Source organism: Mustela erminea, chromosome 14 (assembly GCF_009829155.1).
Source record: "Mustela erminea isolate mMusErm1 chromosome 14, mMusErm1.Pri, whole genome shotgun sequence".
Classification (NCBI taxonomy): domain Eukaryota; kingdom Metazoa; phylum Chordata; class Mammalia; order Carnivora; family Mustelidae; genus Mustela; species Mustela erminea.
In genome coordinates, this window is record NC_045627.1 from 27,518,350 (window position 1) to 27,538,414 (window position 20,065).

General features: G+C 41.3%; 1 protein-coding gene across 3 annotated transcripts in view; it reads right to left on the reverse strand.

The window, feature by feature from the left end:
• Nucleotides 1-20,065, reverse strand: part of ANK3 (ankyrin 3) — a 667,426-nt gene that overhangs the window by 140,867 nt on the left and 506,494 nt on the right. For all 3 annotated transcript variants that reach the window (XM_032312011.1, XM_032312010.1, XM_032312012.1), the window contains 8 exons: nucleotides 19,025-19,222; nucleotides 17,096-17,194; nucleotides 14,651-14,749; nucleotides 12,471-12,569; nucleotides 9,552-9,749; nucleotides 8,159-8,257; nucleotides 7,777-7,875; nucleotides 1,953-2,150 (listed from right to left, as the gene is read on the reverse strand). In XM_032312011.1, the coding sequence (XP_032167902.1) occupies nucleotides 1,953-2,150; nucleotides 7,777-7,875; nucleotides 8,159-8,257; nucleotides 9,552-9,749; nucleotides 12,471-12,569; nucleotides 14,651-14,749; nucleotides 17,096-17,194; nucleotides 19,025-19,222 (1,089 nt within the window). The remainder of the gene's footprint in view (nucleotides 1-1,952; nucleotides 2,151-7,776; nucleotides 7,876-8,158; nucleotides 8,258-9,551; nucleotides 9,750-12,470; nucleotides 12,570-14,650; nucleotides 14,750-17,095; nucleotides 17,195-19,024; nucleotides 19,223-20,065) is intronic.

The window sequence follows — 20,065 nt, forward strand, 5'->3', positions numbered from 1 at the left end:
ACAAGGTGCAGGTTGCCTTGGTTACCCACGTCACGTGGGCCTTAGAATTCCCTCGCTGATGTGCAGTCTCCCAAAGCAAACGCTAAGAAATGCTGAAGTATTTCCAGTCTAAAAATTTCTATGATTCTAAGGCTGGATATACGCTGCAACTAGCTGACTGGAGTATTTTATTTATTTATTTATTTAGACTGGAGGATTTTAAGCGGAAAATCAAGTCATACTGAACTTTGGTATCAAATCTAAACATTTACCTATGAACCAATTCTTAAGGCCTACATTGTCTCTGAGAGAATTAGTGAGCTATAGTATTCTGGGCTCTTAAAATAAACTCAGTGGATGACAGAATGTACTTCAACTGGAGAAGACCAGGTCTTCTATATCATTAAAACAAGTTGAATTTTGTAGGAGATTATTGTAAGCCTGGTCTCTATGTTAGTATTCCAACACTCAAAACTCAAAAGCTCCAAAAAAAAGAAAAAAAAAAAATCCTGCTAATGACTATTTGAAATTGTCCTGTGATTCTTATTAGTGCAGAGACATGCTCTCCTAAAAGGAATGTTTAAAAAGAAAGCTATGAAAAAATCAAACTGTCATACCGGAGAAATATGAAAAAATGTGTTTGCTCTGCAATGATCACAAAGGATTTTCAAGACACTGAAACTGAAAAAAAGGTTTCCGTGTTCTCTCATGTATGTCTTTTCAGCTACAGGATGTGTTAATTTACAACCTTGGGAACTCAGATTCATGCAGAATAAGCTTTTCCCCAAACTGTGAGAAGTCCAAAATTAAGAGACCTATTCTTTTTCTGCTTAAGAAGAAAGTGCTGAATGTTATCCCAGTTAATCTTTATGACATCTCTGTGAGGTAAATATTTTGTCTTCATTTACAAGAGGACAAAACTGGAGCTCAGCGAGGTCATATAACTTGTCCAATCAAGTAAGAGTGAGGCTTAGGATTCACACCCAGGAGATTTAAAGCCTTTGTGATTCCAAAACACAGGCCACATACTGGGGGAAAAAATAAGTTACTTTTTATTTGTCATCATAAAACTCTTGCTATCTTGAAACTCTACTCCAATATCTAAGCTACAGTTGTGTCATCACCAGTGGTAGAGAAGAAGCTAGGGAGTCTGGATTATCAATAATTTGGGGGCACTCTTGCAGGCTTTCCTGATATCTGAAGGGAAGACTAAGAAACATCTGTTCTGTATTTTGAGCAGATCTCCGACTTAGGTTATTGATAAACAGTTCAGCAAACTCTGTATATGCAATGAGAGGTTGTAGCTTCATTAACATGTCTCTGGCCAATTGTGGGCTGGACTTTTGTTTTGCTTCACAAAATTCTTCACAAAGATTCAGAATGTCAACTATGAAGGCAGGGGAGTTTGAAAAATTTGGGGAACAGAGGCTTCATGCATTCCTTGAAATTGCCAATTCACACATAAAGACTGACAACTTTTCTAATCTGTGAATAAAATAGCTAGTCTTAATTTCTGTTAATGAACTCTCTGAAGGAAGCACTATTTCCAATATCTGTAATCTCTGACTTAAAACCAGGACAGGCAAGGAGCAGGTGCCCCCAAAATGTTTGCAGACTAAGTCAACAGATGCAATTTACAACTTACTATTTGCTAGGTTCTGGTATGGCAGCAATGTTGCTCTTTGAATTAACATTCTTACAAAATTTCATAGAATTCAGAAAAACTTTGTGGACTTCATTTTTAGGGCTCTATGTTATTCAATCCCAAGACTTCCCAATTATTGATTTACCATTCTCTTACTGCTTAACCATATTTTCTTAAAGTTTTTGCTACAATAAATATTTTGGCAAACATCCTTGTGCGATATTATTCTTTAAAGATCAATTTGACCTGGATTCTTCATGCTTCTTAGTGACCTTTCCGACAGGTAAGGTTCTACTGTATAGGCTTTGTAGAGAAAAAGGAAGGTTACCTTATTGCTCAGGTTCACGTTAGCATTTCTGCCGAGGAGCAGGGACACCATGTCCACGTGTCCTTCCTGAGCTGCAAGATGGACAGAAGCAATGCCTTGCCGGGTAACCGCATTTGCATCAGCACCATATTCCAGCAGAGTCGTCGCTATGTCCATCTGGTTCTTTTTGGCAGCGATGTGCAGCGGCGTATAACCATTCTGTCAACACAAATCACTTGGTCACATGCCCAGGAAAGAGATAAAAATGCGTACAGTACACTCTCAAATAGCATGCTTCCCTTTCTAGTGATTTTCTTCGATGGTTTAAAAATTTGGAATCCCGTAAGCAACCTGATAAATCGAGCTGTGCCATTAAAGTATTGCCCTCATCCCCCACATTCCTGAATCTGGAAATTATACTGCGGAGAGTTTAATGCAAGCGAAACAGAGTGCCACTGGTTTTACAAAAGGAATGTAGAGTTCTTTCCTACCATGTTGGTAGGTGCTCAATAATTACTTGCTTTATTTGATAATCAGAAGAAACCCAAGTAGGAAACAACAAACAGTATGGGCATGTTCAGAGCTGTTATCCTGTCTTTAAAATATCCATAATGGTTATTTGTTGCTAACAAGCTGAAAACCTAATGTTCATGGTAGTCCAGATGCTATTATCTACTCTCATAACCCTTTTGTTTTATTATTATTTCTTTTTGAGCAGGCTCCCAATGCAGGGCTCAAACTCATGACCCTGAGATCGAGACCTGAGCTGAGATCAAGAGTTGGATGCTTCATCGACTGCACCACCTCTCATAGCCCCTTTGATTGCCTCCTTTACGAAACCCTAGTTACTATGTTATGCTTCGGCTGAACTGGCTTCCCAAATAAGATACGGCTCATGTTTCTGTTTTTTGCCTCCCTCTATCAAGAATGTTTATCCCCCACCAGGTCCTCAGGGCCAGCATTTTCCAGCTGAAGCTTCAGCTAAGGGTCATGTTCTCATGAAGTGTTTCACCTCCTCCTTCCCCTTCTACACCCATTGAGCCTGACTGACTCTAATCAAAGTCTTGGAGATATTTAGTGGCGCTCTTTCTTTTCCACACTTGTTTCCTCTTACTAAAACACAAATTTGTTGAGGGCAGGTATTGTGTCATATCTGTCTTTGTATCTCTATTAATGCCTCATGGTGACTGGTGAATCCTCAGAATGTGAGTCAGACTTACTAGAACTTTTGGAACATTCTGGGATCCTCATCTTGGCTGACCCTTGGTGCTTAAGGCAGTGGTGACCTAAATTTCTTCGGTAAACTGTTAATTAGCTGTGTTTCAGGGTCCTTCAGAGCCCTTTGCTCTGAGAAAGAAAGGTCCCCTGTGCTAGGGAGGGGACCCTGTCCTGCCTTACAGTCATTTAAGAGAAACGAAAGATTGTATTTTGACTTGGGCATGACTATATATAATATAAAATATTATAAAATATGCCAATGAAAAGTTAGAATGACTTTTTTATAGAAAAGAAGGCTTAGGGAAAAAGATAGAATTTGTGGATTTATACTTGGGAAAATGATCCAAATCTAGACAACTATCAGTCGCACTCTTTCCAAGCAATACAGATGGGTCAGAATCAACACAGAGGACACTGGGGACTGCTGAACCACTCACAGGCTAGCCTACTGCAATCAACCCTCATATTTTAAGTCACTAACATGTCCTAGGAGGACAGTGTTTCTTACTTGACAGACGCTCTTCTTCTAATCAATTGTAGAGGATTTAAGCTGTTGGATATCAAACCATGTGAGTGGAAATGCCGCTTCCAGACTCTTCTGAAACCACCCTCTGCCAAATGGGATGGGCCAGGGTAGAAGATTTTATATCCCTATTTTTAGTTTGGACTTAGTGCCATCTGGAAACCCCAGCTGACCTGGGAAGCATTTGTCCCTCTGCACAGACACACCCTAAAGAAATTGCCTTCAGAGCCAAATGAAGAGCTTTGGACTGAGCCCAACTCTACAGCGAGTGACAGGAGGGGGAGGTCTGTTTCCCTCCCATCCCCACCCCTGCCTAGAAGACAAAATTCACAAAACAGTGCTAAAATAGGACATCTGATTAGTCAATATGTCTAACACTGGCTAAACAGAGTGGTGACAGCAAGATAGTCTGAGTTTAGCTTCTTACTGAGCACCTTATTTCTATTTGCTTTTGCATGGACATAACCTTCACATTAGCCACTTTTCAAAAATTGAAGGCAGGTCAGTGTCCTCTGAGAGGTGATAATCATCTTGATTACTTTTAATTCCACCCCAAAATCCTAGATACTAAAGAACACTAATCAAGGGAAGCTCTGGCATTTCTGTAATGCATGCTGATTTCAGACAAGCTATTCATTACTACTGAGGGTTTTATTCTGAGCTCCATACCTGAGCTACAAAGTAAAGTATAAAGCAAGGGGGAAACAACTGATGGTATTATTTTAGAAGGGGAAGTTCATCTCAGAAAGACTTAAACTATGTTTCAAATAATAAACAAATAGTTCACCTTGAGACCTATAAGAAATTTTCTAAATTTCCTAAGTGCTTTCTAATTTCTGGAAAGCCAAATGATTCTTACCTGTCACGCTAAAGGGGACAGGTACATTTATCAGAAAAGAAATAAAATAGAGATCCAACTACAGAATCATCTTAGATATTTTTTCCTCTTGATATAGAGGATAAAATGCTTGCCAAGTGTGCTTTTGCATTTCAAGATGAAAACAAAAGGAAATGTAATTTTATTTTACCCGAAGTAATATATTTATATGATGCTTCATATTTTTTCTAAGAATTTTCACCATCTCTACAGTTCCACATCAATAGATACATTACACATTTTACAAAAGAGAAATATGACAAATAACAAGCTATGGCTCACTATCCCTTCCACAGGTGCCCAGGTTATGCCTGAATTCATGCCAATCCTCCTTCTAGTACAGGGTCCTGCCTCAGGAAATAGATCCGGCTAAAATGGATTACACAAGCTGATCTCCTTTTCCAGCACCTTTCTACCTCTCCCATTACAAGATCACATTGTGTTTCTAAACTCGTGTGTGTAAGAAAATATGTTGGCAACTCTACAAAAGAGAAGAAAAGGCAACAAAACGTCACATACCCTAAGGACCAAGCACATGAATGGAGGAAGAGTTCACACTGCAGTCACTACTGTCAGACCCTCAGCTCAAATCAGGCCTTACTGAGACTTTGTTCCTCCTTCTGCACCTCTACCAGATTCAGAAATGCTAAAGCTTCCCTGGGGTATGGGAGGCTATTTGCTGACCCTGTATCGTTCTCCCTCCTTCCTTAACAAAAACGCCTTGGCACCATGCCGACCTGAAAAACTACATTTCCCAGCTTCCCTTGCAGGAAGAGGTGGCCAATGGGAGGTAAGGAGAAAGGGCTGGCTGGAGCTTCTGAGAATGCCCTGTAGTTCACTTTCTTTCTAGTTTATGGCTTAAAAGAGGGCCTGGCAATCTAGGCAACAACAATCTCTCAAAGAAAAGTTGAAAAAAGAATAAAAAAGAAAAAAGAAAAAGAAAAAGAAAAAAATCACCTGAAACTTTCCTTAAGACTCTGGAAACACTGAACCAACATCAACAACTGCCCATCTCCAGACGGCTGAGAAAAATACAGCCACATCCATTTAAACCAGTATCTTCCAGTCGATGAAGCCAATCCTACCTGATAGAACAGGCTTTGCTCAGGCTCAACGCCCAGAAGAAGCTCCTGACAAGGATCGTTGCCGAGGAAAGTGGGTGGACACAGGGCAGAGCTCCGCCTAAGGCTAAAGGGCTGTTAGAGCTCTTTGCCACTCTCTGTTAAAGATGTTCTACAGACATGCAAACATGGAGGCTTGTTTGGCATATACAAAGCAGGAGCCCAAAGGCAAATACACCAACTACTGACCTATTTCAGAGTTATTCGTGGACTGAAAGACAGAATGGATGGATGGAAGGGTGGACTGCACACATTTTGCTTCATGTACTACTTTATGAATCTTGTCAATCTTAAACTGCCTGGCACAAGTGGTGTCAAAGTTATCACTCTCATGCGAGCACTGAATTGTTTGCTTATTAATTATTGACGGATTGACCACCAAGAACATGTTTTTTGTTTTTTGTTTTTTGTTTTTTTAATAATATAATAAAAGTGGTCCGGGTTCAGAAGGATATTAAAATATATTAAAATGAAATAATCATTAAATTACATTGTAATTTTTTTCATATTTTACATTGGGATAAAATATACATTACATAAAACCTACCACTGTCACCATTTTTAAGTGCACAGTCAATGGCATTAAGTACATTTCACATAGTTTTCCAAGCATTACCACCGTTCGTCTTCAGACCGAAACACTATCCATTAAATACCAACTCCCCGTTTCTTCTTCCCTTCAGTCCCTGGCAACCAACATTCTACTTTCTGTCTCTACATGACTGAAATCAGACAATACTTGTCCTTCTGCGTGACTGGTTTATTTTCCTCAGGACCGTGTCTTTGAGGCTCATTCAGTGCTGCAGCCTGGGCCAGAATTTCCTTCCTTCTTAAGGCTGAATAATATTCCACTGTATGTATACACACATTTTATTTACCCATTCATTCTTCAATGGATAATTCCATTCCTTTTGGCTCTTGGGAATAATGCTATTCTTTCTTTCTTTCTCTTTTCTTTTTTTTTTTTTTTTTTTTGAAGAGTAAGTCTTTACCAGAAGTCAGGCATGGCTTTATTATAGGGGAAAAATGTTTGTCAGGATCAGAAACTATGGGGGGAAGCCACATTTCGATGAAAAGCAAATTTAGGGGTATGATTCTGAATTCTAGACCTCACCGGGTACAATTCTGGAGAGGATGGGACAGGAGATCATTAAGACATATTGGTGAAGAGTTTCTGAGGAGAAATAACTGTCCAAGTTAACCTACTCCCTAAAAGAAGGTACCTAAAAACCTTCTCTTTTAAAGTCTCCAAAGCATTCTGGAACAGCCCCATTCAGAATTGATCACAACCCATTAGATTGAAACACTAAGGTTAAAAGAGGGCTCTAAAGATGCCCCAAAAAGGCAAAGTCAAAAAAACCCCAAAACATAAAAAGCTTAAAAATGCTAAAAGTTCCTTCAAGAGCAGCGTTTTAGGGAAAGCACTGGACAGCATTATGTAGCAGCATCATTCCAGTTTTCTCAGATCACAGCTGTCTGCTCGACAACAGAGAGCCTATTAAACCAACAGCACTCGATTAACCTATCTTTAAGTAAACTCTTCATGATTTGCCTCCCAAATCAGCATGTACGGCTAATTAGTAAGCCACACACCCTACATAGCTCTTTTCTGAGAAATGTAGGTTGTCTACTAGTCAAAAATGCTCTAACAAGAGGAATAAAGATTCCCCTTAGGAATAATAAAAATAGATAAAACTCCCAACCTATTTTATTAAACAGAAATAAACAACTCGGAGGCAATGTTTCACGGCCAGGAAAATATAAGGCATATTTTTATAACTTTGACAACTCAGACTTTCTTATTCCCTCAGGCCGTGCTGATGTTTTTAATCTGACTGAAGAGTACCTCAACTTCTTTTCCTCCACAGGGCCCAGGACGTCCTGGATTTTTAAGGAAAATCAACTAGCAAGTGAGTATTTATTGAGCATCTACCACATTACTGACGAAATAGCTGAAGGCACAGAGTTCTGGAGGCCCTTCTACGTCTGTGACTTTTCCGTGGTGTCTAAGGTGGAGGGTGCCCCATGAGCAGCAAAAGGGATGGACAGACAGAGGCCGGCGGATGCCGCCTGCCAGCCTCCCCGGGCAGGCCAAATCCCAGGTACCTTTGCGGCCGCGTGAGGTGAAGCTCCTTGGTCCAAAAGCAGGAGGGCCACTTTCTGATTATCGTAATGTGCAGCCACATGCAGTGGGGTTAGCCCGCTCTGAAAACACGTGCAGAAACAACAACCATGGTCAAAGGTGTCTTTAACACCAGAGGCCTAGGTGTGGGAGATGGGGTTAGTCTGGGTTCAACACAGAGTGCAATTTACATTCCCGATTCCACAACGCTTGGACCCCGGCATTCACCTTCCTATGTCCAAAGGGCTCTTCATCCTATGAGACTTAATTAACTCTGGACTACTCATAATTTAGGTGGCTGTTGGTGAAGGAGCAAAGGCTGGTTTGGTTACCCTGGAAGTGGCCTGAGGGCAGTTGGCTCCATACCTTCCCAGCAGCATCTGGAGAGGCACTTTTCTGTAGCAGGAGATTGGCTACTTCCAACTTCCCATACTTTGCTGCCACATGAAGGGGAGTAAATCCTTTCTGAAAGAAGAACCATAAAAATAATGAACAACAGAAATGACACAAAGGCGTTGCTTTCCTGGAACCCATAAATGATTCTAACAATGAAGCACAGTTAAGCATGCATTGACAGACCCACGCAGGACGATGACAGCCCGAGTCCCTTCATCAACAAGGAGGATCAGGATTTTTCATCTTCCTAACTCTGCTGACTGAGCCACCACGTGCCACTAACTCTGGGACTTCTCAGGCATCTGACCAGGACGATGGTGGAGAGCTGGGTCTGGGGTGTACTCCTGCTGTGTTTTAGGGTTTCACAGTTTGGGAAGAACAGGTTACTGTGTCCCAGGCCCAGTTTGGATTTGGAGGGCTTGGGAAAATCCAGGACAAGTCTGGACCTCCTGTGATCTCACATCACCAGACTGGAGCCTTTTGCGCCCACTTCTCCAATTCCGGCACGTATACACATTGTCTTTCGCTATGCCCCAGTCCTCAGGAGTCAGAGATTCTCGAATCTTAGCTACCACAGGTGGACTGAGTAACAGCACATGGTTCCAGCCCAGTAAATCTGCCAGAGTTGGGTACTGAGAGTTGAGCAGCTGCTCCTGCTTGCTACCTGCTCCCACAAGGATCTGGAGATCCACCAGTCCGTCAGCTCCTATGGAGGGTCCCAAGCATGAGTCGGAGACTGGAGGGTCATCAGCACATCTGACCTCATGAGACTGAAGCCAACTAGAGCCAACAGGCAGCTGGCACAGTGGAAGGGCTGGGGCACTCGAACCCTAATCCCCACTCACTCTGTTCCACATATTAAATGAGATCCAGAAACTGTGCATCTCAGCTCTGCTGAGGAGCCTAAAGAATTACAGGGGGTATAGTTGGAGGCAGTCATCGTTTATTCAGATAGTTTTCCAAGGATTGCCGATTACTGTAATCGGCTTGTGTACGGATCGCACCTCCCTGCATCCAAACAGGAGAGTGAAACACCCATTTCTAGCTTTCTCAGACATGCCATAGGCCAATTAATCTATCAGACTTGCTAGGTTTACATAGCACTACCAAAACGTGAGCTCTATATTTTGCAACCTGTACCCGCAGAGCGACTGAGTGATAGGTTATTGCTTGAAGGCAACAGAGTGGAGATTTGAACATCAGACCACTAATCACACAAGACAACAACAACAAAAGAGTAACAACAAACAAAAATGAAAGAAAATCCACCTCCTGATCTGAAAGTGGTTTGGACACGTGGCCTCAGTTGTAAGGAGGATGGCTTTTGGGAGACACAGCAGGATTCCAAGACTCACTTTCCTACCTTTGTTGTTATAGAGAGAGATGCGCCATGATCCAGAAGGAATGCAGCTACATCCTCGTGTCCCTCCCGGGCCGAGAGGTGGAGTGGGGTGTACCCAGAAGTCGTGGCTGCATTTGGAGATGCTCCTTGCTGTAACAGCTGTTGTACAATATCTGCCTTCCCCAGTCGAGCAGAAATGTGCAGTGGGGTTTGGTCATCCTTAAGTGCAAGGCAGAAAAAACAAGGATGATTAGTTTAGAGAACAATGATGACATTGTGGATCATTCAGAAAACTTCGCTTGGTATCAGAGGCTACCTTCAATGCCTTTCAAGTAACCTATTAGTCTGAAAAGTGTGAGAAGCAGTTCTGTCTGTAAATTAACCCACTACCACCTGCCACACTTTACCAAAATTTTAACCTCCAATGGTTCCTTTTTTGGGAGAGAAGGGAATGAATCCTAGTAAAACTCAAATAACCGAGAAGGTATTTTGCCTCCACCAGCTGTTACGCCCTCAAATGGAGTGAATTCTTGTATTGGTATCACCTTTTTATAGTCAAAAGCAGAGGGGTGGGGTGGGGAGCACAGGGTTGTGCAGGTAGATCTGCACAAAGGCTCCCAGCCAAGGGGGCTAAAAGCCAGCCCACCCTCTGCTTGTCAAGTGGTACATTCCGGGCATGGGCGGGATCTGCCTCCAGTAGAAGGGTCCCTTATTACAATTTACCCCGAGGCATGAGGCACCAAATCTTGCACTATTAGGGTCTTATCCTCAAGGGGGAGAGGCGTCTTTTTTAGTTTGCCCAACGATGCCCTGTGGGGGCCATCGTTTTTCCACTGGCCATCCCAATGGCCATCTCATTTTTAAAAGGAAATCCCACACCCGAATGGGAAAAAAGTTCAGGTAAGTGCTTCCTGTAGGGAAGGTGTACAGAAGAGGTTGGAGCACAGGAGTCGTCTTTGAAGATAAAAGTAGGATGAGAGTCAAGGCCAAAGCAAGAGAGTCTATATAAGAAGTGTAAAAGGAATTGGGGCGCCACAGGAAGAAGAATACTGAAACCAGAACAAGATAATTGCTGCAGAAAGATCTCCCATAATTCTCCTTTGGCCACCACCACCACCGCACATTTGCTGAGCATCTACATGTCCCAGGCTCTGTGCTAAGTACTCCACCTACATTCATTCATTCATCATCACACCAATCTTATCACCAGCAACTATCAGGATTCTCAGTTTCTATATGAAGAAACTAGGAAAAGAAATGTGCCATGGAGATGTTAATTCATTGCCCAACATTACAGAGCTGGGAAGTGGTGGATCAAGATTCAAACCCAGGCAGTCTGGCTGAGGAGGTCAGGTTCTTAATCATGATACATACTGCCTCCTTAATGAAATCATCATCACTATGAATTATCTCCTCCATTTCAGCTTGTGGGTTAACCATTCCCTGGGTACATTGCTTGGTGTGGAACCAATAACACTCAGAAAATATGAGGTTTCTTGTAATCCGTGGTAGAGTACAGCCTTTCCTATCCGTGGCTCTTTATTGATGAAGCAGATTGAACCAATCTCTTTAGATCAGGGCTGAGAAACTACAACCCAGGGGCCAGATCCAGTTGCTGCCTGTGTTTGTAAATAAAGTTTTATTGGAAACAGACATGCCCATATGCTTATGTAGTATTGCCTATGGCTGCTTTTTGCTCTAGAATGTCAGAGCTGAGCAGCTGTGGCTGAGATGGAGCATCTGGCAAAGCCTAAAATATTTACTCTCGTCCATTTAACAGAAAAGGTCTCCAGATCCTCTGTAAAATGCACCAAGTGGCACCACAGTCTATTGGACACTCAGAGTGTGTGATGGCTGCTCAGAACGTTACAACCTTTGTGCTCATCTGCAGATTTCATGCTTATAATGATGTAGTTGTGTTTGTTCCCACACTAGTATGTTTGTACTAGTCACTTTACTACTTTGTGCTTTATTTGCACTAATTACTTTAATTATACAATCACATAATAAGTTAGCAGGTAAAATATGAGTATGAAAGAGAAGGCTCAATTTTTCCCTAAGAATACTAAGTTGAAAGCTTTGGAGAGTGTTGATAGAAGTTGAGAAAAAACAACTGTGGTCAAATTAGATGCAGGTGAGATAGCTAAAAACATTGGGAGAATATTATAAAAGTTTAGAAATATTCTGCATACAAACTGCTTCATACGTGTCTTGGTTTTCTCTCTACCTAACCTGAAACTAGAAACTGTAGACAGTGCAAATAAATGGCAAATAAATGTACATTTATATAATGAAAGTTAAATTAAGCAGTTAAAGAATCTATGTATTTATTTATAATTCCTGACCTGAACTGCCATCTTGATAACCAGACCAACTGACAGGCAATGGGTGACAGGTAAATGGGTTTCTTTTGGAAATTAAACACCAGGCAGAGAATGAAGCACTCAAACTCAAACTGAAACCATTCCAATTCAAGTCTCAAGTCTCTTCGTGGCTTCACAAATTGTGAAGAAAAAGTAAAAACTTCCTTTTTCCTTTTATGTCTGTGACCAGTGACATAGAAGTTAACCAAAAGAGTTCAGTCGTGCTTCCGAACTGTGCTTGTTCTAGAAGTTTTGAGCCTAAGTCCTTCTCTATGGAGTGTGAAAAACTCTGGACCAAGTCTCGGTTTGGTTCCAAATCTGCAAAGGGCTAACAATATGCCAAGGACACAGAGTTCTTTCTGGCGCAAAGTTCTTGTTCCATTTAATTTTGTCAAATAATTGAATGGACAAATGTGTTGGGATTTTTTTTTTTTTTTTTACAATATCACATGCATAGAACTTTTGTCATTACTTTATGAAAGTATTCCTGGAAGAGAGCATGCATGTGTTTAAAGGTTGTAATAAAATCAGTGTTTATTTCCCCTCAATAGCACACACTTTCATGGGTTGCACGTACCTTGGCTTTAGCTTCTACCTGAGCTCCGTCTTGCACCAGATACCTCACAACTTCGGCTTGACCAGATCGAGCTGCCATGTGCAATGCTGTTTCTCCTCTCTGGGGGAAGAGGAGCCAAGGGTAATTAACTACAGCTCTCGAGGAGGGTGGCATATTTTATTTGCATAAAGCTTACGATGGAGGGTTTTTTCTTTTCTTTTTTTTTTTTGTAAAAAATAGTCGCAAGCACTTCCTTACTGAAAATGAGGAAGGACAGGAAAGAATACTCAAGAAGTTCACATCCACCTGATTCATGATGGAAGGGCTGGTGTAACCCTGGGGAGCCAAGTCTCTGGCAGTATCAGAAGTGTTGCTCCATTGGCCCCCGGAGGGCTTGACAGGTTAATGCTCACCAGAGCCAAGCAGGAGAGGAAATGAGCGAAGGCAACAGCCAGGGACTGCTCCACAACAGAGCACCCCGCCCCCTCCATGGTGGGTGTGTTGGGGGGTGGCAGTGCTGCCTGACATGCAGAAGGTTTTGGTAGCCGGTAGCCGGTAGCCCAGTAGGATGCCAGCCCCAGCAGGCCACACCTTCCTCTTTTTCAAAAGCAGTGGCAGTTTGGATATTTGCATATACTTCTTAAGCCTGGTCCCCCCAAATCAGAATTGCACCCAGAACAAAGCAAAACCCTAAATCTGCAAGGACAACATAGACACACCTGAGGGTCAGACTCGGTTGCAGGCAGTTGGTTTGCTTTCTCTGCTTTACCTCAGCACACCAATATCCTAGTTTGCACATTATCCCACGGGGCCCTTTTCCTTGTCACTGGATTCCTCCAACCCAACCATGCCCCCATTTTCACCAAAAGAACTGAATTCAGATCATCTGTTCATTTATTTAATAAACAATGAAAATATTTTTAAAAAATGGATAGAAACAAATAGTCACAGAAATCAAAGGATTTTCTCACACCACGGGCACCCACCCACAAATTCCTTTTCTAAATCAAGCCTTGTGTTACAGGATAGCCACCTCCCTAGCAGGATATACAAAGGCACATTCACGTGTAACTTGTTACTGTGTTTACTGGAAAAGCATCCGGGAGAGAGTTTACTGTATTATCCAGGGTCTTCTTAATGAAGGGAAATCTCTCTCTCTGGCATTAGTTACAGAAAAGATTACCTGTCAGCTGAGAAGCTGGTCTGTATCTTGTGCATGTGCTGATTTGGGCTCCGGAAGACAGAGCCTTACTGGAAGCCCACCGTCAGGGGGAGTGTTCGGACCTTGTGGCTGACCCTTTTTGTGCCAGCGTGTGGTTGATTTGATTGTTAATGCTGTGGTGCTCATGAGTCCAACCAGGTTCTTAGGCTTGTGGTCTGTTATGCTAATAATACTATGATGTCTAACTTAAAGTCCTGTAAGGTAATGTTAAATGCCACACACAGACCTAGGGTGAGAAGTCACCGCTCCAATACTTACTCTGAAATGAGTCTTATGGTTCTGCAGAGCAATGATTAGTGTGGAAAAGCAATATCATCCAATGATCTATGAACATGGATTTGCTGTAACCATGGCTCTGCTATAACATGCTCAAGCACACTAATGAGAAAAATCATTTTGAATTTACTTGCAATTACAATAATGGTGATTTGAGGTGCTTCCTCAACATGAAACACTTACTAAATGCTTCTATTGTTAAAAAACAAAAACAAAAAAATCTTCCCCTCTACCAAAGCTATTTTTTAGAGTGCAATATCCAATAGTAACATATCTATAAGGTCAATACACACAACTCATAAGTCCTAATGTTTTGCGATCAGCTAGTGATTGAACAGATCTTGCTTTCGAAGTAAAGGAAAACACAGGTATTCTTAAATGTTGTCTTTTAAGCAGTAAATAGTAATTAACCTATTATTTTAAAAATAATTTAATTATTTTTATATAATATTATATAATATATAATATTATTATCGCATATTAATATTATATAATATATAATATACAATATAAAATATGTATTATTATATTATATAATAATATATTGATATATTATTATATAATATATATTTATATAAAATATAATTATTTTATTTAATAAAAATAATTATTAAAAATTACTTAAAAATAAGTAAATAAGAACAATCTTCACCAGTTTCTGAAATACTCATAATTGGACCTTCTTTCTTAGAAGGATACTTACCACATTGGTGGTGTTTGGAGAGGCTCCATGATGCATTAGTTGTGATACGATATTTACATGCCCCATGAAGGCAGCAACATGGATTGGGGTAAGGCCCGACTAGGAAGAAAAGAGGGAAATGCTGGTTTGTGATCTTATCATGAAAAGGTTTTGTCTGCCTGCCTCCCTGCCTGCCCTCCACCCACCCACCTTAATATAACCACTTGAGTGATCAGATCAAAGACACCAGCGCCCTGCCTATTTTTGGCATAGATTCAGATTCAATAAGATAAACGCATCAGGACATGATCATCGTTTCCTTAAAGCAGGTTCGGTGATTATGAAAGACCTATGTCATATCCACTAAAGAAGAAACAATTCATATATTTTATGAAGATCAATGAGAAAAAATTAGAGAAAAATGACTTAAAGTTTTTTTCCCTTTTGCTACCAAACCTTCTTTATCCATATAATCGTGTGTGTGTGTGTGTGTGTGTGTGTGTGTGTCTAAGGGGGGTACTTAATGCCAACCTTCTAAAAAACGAGCAAATCAGCATTAAATCTTTAATCAATTTTTAAATTTTATGAATATTATAAATTAAGTAAGGCAAATAATACAAAGGTCACTAGACTAGACTTTAAATGTTGTTTGTCTATAATCCTACATACACACACAGCCATAACACTTGTGCTTTGTATGTGAAATGATGCCACTTATAATTTTTTAGAATTTCATTCCACTTGCAACATGAACATCGTCATTTGGTAAAAATATTTAACATGCCTAGAAAAAGCTTTTTTTTTTTTTTAAAGAGAGTGAGAAGGAGATACCAATCTCAAGAGAAATTTGAGAAATGTCAAAAAAATATGTGTAAGGAACTCTGCCTAATAATAGTGAGGTAAAGGGCAGAAGAGAAATAATTCTGGTTGCCCCACCTTCAGATAGTGGTAACCAAGGGAACCAGGGAAAAGCTCTGTGTTGTAATTTGGCACTTTTCTCCATCAGCAGGGGGAGTCCTTAGAACATGCGCAGGGCCAAGCCCTCATCTCCGTCTGCCCTGCCTTTGGGAGCTCTCAGGGAGTACAGGACTGGCAACAGCCCCTTCTCAGGGGCTGACATCTCTGGATATTTATTCAAACATCAGTCAAAAAAATTTGATCGCAGAGCCCACTCTGACTTTAAAAATGGTTGCTGCACACTGAGAATAAGCTTTTAAGATCACAGGTGCCATAATAAAGCCGTAAGAGTGAAGAAAGAATAAAGCAGTAGTAATATTTTCAATCATTTATCATTTTAAAATTGTGTTGCAAATCAAGGCAAATGTTTCATCTGCAGATAAGAAAATCAGGCAAAGTAACAGTCACTAAGCTAGATCTCAAACTTTCTATTTGCTTCCAATGCTACAGTCTTCACTGATGCATTCAACAAACCTTCACTGAACAGCCTACACTGTGTTGCTGGCATCTATAGACCAGTGGGGCTCAGCCTGTGCCCATGGAGCCTGGATTCTCTGGGGGCAGGAAAGTAGTTAGGTCATACGTGCTTTGATGGGAAGAGGCAGTCTGCAGGGGAGCTCCTAGAGTGGGCCAGGGGTGAGGGATTTCCTGGGGAAGGTGGCCCCCTATCCCGTCCAGGCGGGTGTGCAGAATTAGCCGAGCAAAGCGGGGGTGACACATGGCAGGTGCAGAGATAGGGAGGTGAATGAAAGGGTGTCCAGTCTAGGGAAGTGTCATGGCTGGCATCTAGGGAGACCAGAGTGCTGGGGGTGGAGTAGGGAAGGAGAGTCCAGAAGGGCCAGGGGTGGCCGAGCCTGGTTTGCTGTCTTGCAGGCTCAGCACTGGTCCTGGTGGAACATTCCTCTGAGTTCCATGTCACTTTGTACAAAAGAAACCTAGAGCTAGTCCTTTATTAACTTCAGCAACTCTGTGTGTCGTTCATTCTGAATTTTGGGAGAGAGAAGTGTTCAGTTTACAAACACCTGGAGGTTCGAGTATACAGAGTTTCTCCACCTTGGCAAAGTTGACATTACGCACCAGGTAATTCTTTGTTGTAGAAGGCTGGCCTGTATACACTGTCAACTATTCACTGGCACTGGCTTCTAGTAGCACCAAGTGGCTGTCACAACTGAAAATACCTCCAGACGTCAGCTGCCCCCTGGGGGGCAAAATCGCCCCCACTGAGAAGCGCTGCATGACAGGATTTCATGAAAATTACGCTTTTGTTGATGGTACCACTCACCCCTAAGCATGAAGCACGTGTTTTGGATAATGTGTTTGCACCCACCCCCCAGACTCCTGTCTATTCTCCTCCAGAGGGGCAGCCCCTTGGGTGAAGGATCTACACAGTCATCAGTGGCAATCACACACACAGCACAACTAGCTGTTCTCTGAGGAAGGCTCTGGGACTCCAGCTGTGAAGGTATACACTGGTGACCCGGCGAAGCCTAGAAATCCTACTCGCCTCACCTCGGTTACGGCTTGGATGGATGCACCGTGTTTCAGAAGGAGTTCCATGACTTTAATTCGATTCTTCTTGCAGGCAATATGAAGAGGAGTGAAGCCGTTCTGAAAGGGACAAAGGCACAGAAGTACATGACCACATTCCTTGAAGATACAATTCCTCCGAGTGTGGTAAAATGTTTGCGAAATGATGTTCTGTAAGGATTTGGAAGTAAATGACGCGATGAAACAGAACGCGGATTCTTCTCTGGAAGCGTAGGTAGTCTAGCTGCTCCTAGAAATCCACAGTACTCTGCTGATCACGAACAGGAAGTGAATTTTTGTCACAGCCTCTTGGTGGCTGAGGCAAAATGGTCATGAGTTTTTTTAGATTATTTTATTTTGGAATTCACTCTTCCAAATAATATGTCCCTCCCTCCTCCATCTCATTTCAAATACAGACTAAAAACAGCTGGGCCCAAACATTTGTCCTCACAGCCCAAACTCTGCCAATGCCATTCAGCATTCTCTGTTGAATTTTAGGACAACTACAAGACTGGTTCTAGAATGTTTTCGTCCCTTCCAGTTTTAGGGTTCAAATAGGTGTTTACTCCCAAGGAAGCAGGAAACAACCCAACATTATTTGGATCACTGGGTTTCACATTTCATCTAATAAAGGAGTCTGCTTTTTCACAAATTAGCTCCAAATCATACCGCTCGATCATTGAGACCACAGAGCATTTTTCAGTCACCATAGAGAACTATAAAGTATCAGGGGCCACTCTAAAAGCTTAGGTCCAAGTCACCATAGGTGTTTCCACAGCCATTCTGAGACCGTTTACCTGGCCATAGTCCATCCCAGGATGACTGGCTCTAACCTCCACATGTTGTGAAATCTTCCAAGTCAGAGGAAAATGAGAGTGAATGTCCACACCCTGTTTTAAGGCTTTTTTTTTTTTTCTTGTATGGAAAAATGAGTCATGACTGCTAATTTATTTTCCTCCCTTCTCAGAATTCAAAGATTTGCTTGATATACTGGGCAGGTCAACAGCTTTTGAAATACTATTTCAGTAAAAGCTTTTAGTGACAATGACAGGCTGGGGTCAGAGTGCTCCTCAGTCCTCATGTTTCCTGCCCCCAGAGTAGCAGAGGCACTGGGGGTCCGTTGGGACAGGGAGACAATACCAGTTGGAAAGGAACAGTGACCCTTTCTAAATCAGTTGATCAGATGACAGCCTTTACCTTAAAATTGCTAGTCAATTTACATGTCTTCCCTAGCATTTGGTGACTGATTTTTTCCTAAACATGGGTGCTTATTCTGAACTAAATTTAAACAGCTTACCAAATTGGGATTATTTATTTTTCCAAAGACAAAAACCCTATCTCATCAAGAAAATCAAATTACAGTACAGCTAGGGGTTAAAATAACAGATCATTTTAGGAGTTAAGACTACAAATGAGACCAAATTTTCATTTTTATCAATAGGAAAAGGAGATGACTGGCCATATGTTAGCTTACATGGTAAACGTAAAAAAAAAAAAGTTTAGCTCACACATTCCTAGACCACTGATGGGTAAGAGAAAGTTTTTTGACCACTTTTCCTCATTTTTTTAGATCTTGGGAAAAAAAATTTAATTCATATAAATATAACTACACCCTCAGTAAGATAAGTCTAATCACCTCAGTCTTTTCTACACCTACAGTTTTTGGGTCTTATTTATGTTAAGAGATTCACCAGTGCGACCAAAAAGAGGTTAATGATTTAGCCCCATCGGCCTTGTTCACATCAGAAATAGGTTGTTTCTTTAAAGGATATTTGAAAAAAGTTGAGGGGAAGTACACTTTACTTAACTAGACCTTCTATTTTTACCTCCTCAAAGTAATCTCTTCTCACGCGGAGGCCGCACGTTGTCAGCAAGACAACACAGACTGGAGCTGTTGGCTTAGCCACTCACCAGGGCTTTGGCATTGGGGTTCGCTTTCTTATCCAGGAGGACCTTGGCGACTTTGTAATGCCCGCAGTGGGCAGCCACGTGGAGGGCAGTCAGGTAGTCATTGGTGACGTCGTCCACGGGCACGTTATGCTGGAGGAGAAGCTGGACGCAGTTCAAGTGATCCCCTTGTGTGGCCATATGCAATGGAGACAATCCATTCTGGAACACATAAGAAAATCAGAGTTTACTGTTTTACCTTTTAAATACAAATGTCCCGAACATAAAATATAGCACAAATATGAGAAGATGAAAACCTAGTTTTTCACACAGAAATACCTTTTCTTTTTTAAAAGGCTTTTAAAAAAGTTTTATTATCTAAATTCCAAGTCGTTAACATGTCATATTACTTTTAAGTAAACTCTATACGACACACGAGATCAAAGATCAAAGTCACATGTTCTACCAACTGAGCCAGCCATCCACCCTCTTTTTAAAAGGTTTTGATGATTGTTTTGAACTCTAGCTACTTTTAAACCTAGTCCTCTCACTTCTTCTATCAGTTGAAAACAAATTTTTCAAGATAATTTCTTTTCTGGTTTTAAACATGGTGTGAATTGGGGTGCCTGGGTGGCTCAGTCAGTTAAACATTCAACTCTTGATCTCAGCTCAGGTCTTGATCTTGGGGTTGTGAGTTCAAGGCCCGTGCTGGGCTCCACACTGGACGTGGAGCCTAATTTTTTAAAAAATATGAATTGCACTAACGTCCATTATTTATCTTATCCCCAGTGAACTAAAATTCTTTCTTTTTTCTTTCCTTTTTTTTTTTTTTTTTAAAAGATTTTAAGTAATCTCCATTCCCAAATGGGCCTTGAAACCACAATCCTGAGATCAAAAGCTGTATGCTCCATGGACTAAGCCAGCCAGGCATTCCTGGAATTCTTAATATTTAAGAGTGAGAAGGATTTTTAAAAATTTTTTAAAAAAGCAAAAGTAGATTGGAATTCATTACACTGGCTTTTTTTTTTTCCTTACAAGTTACTAACACTTGATAGTCATATATTG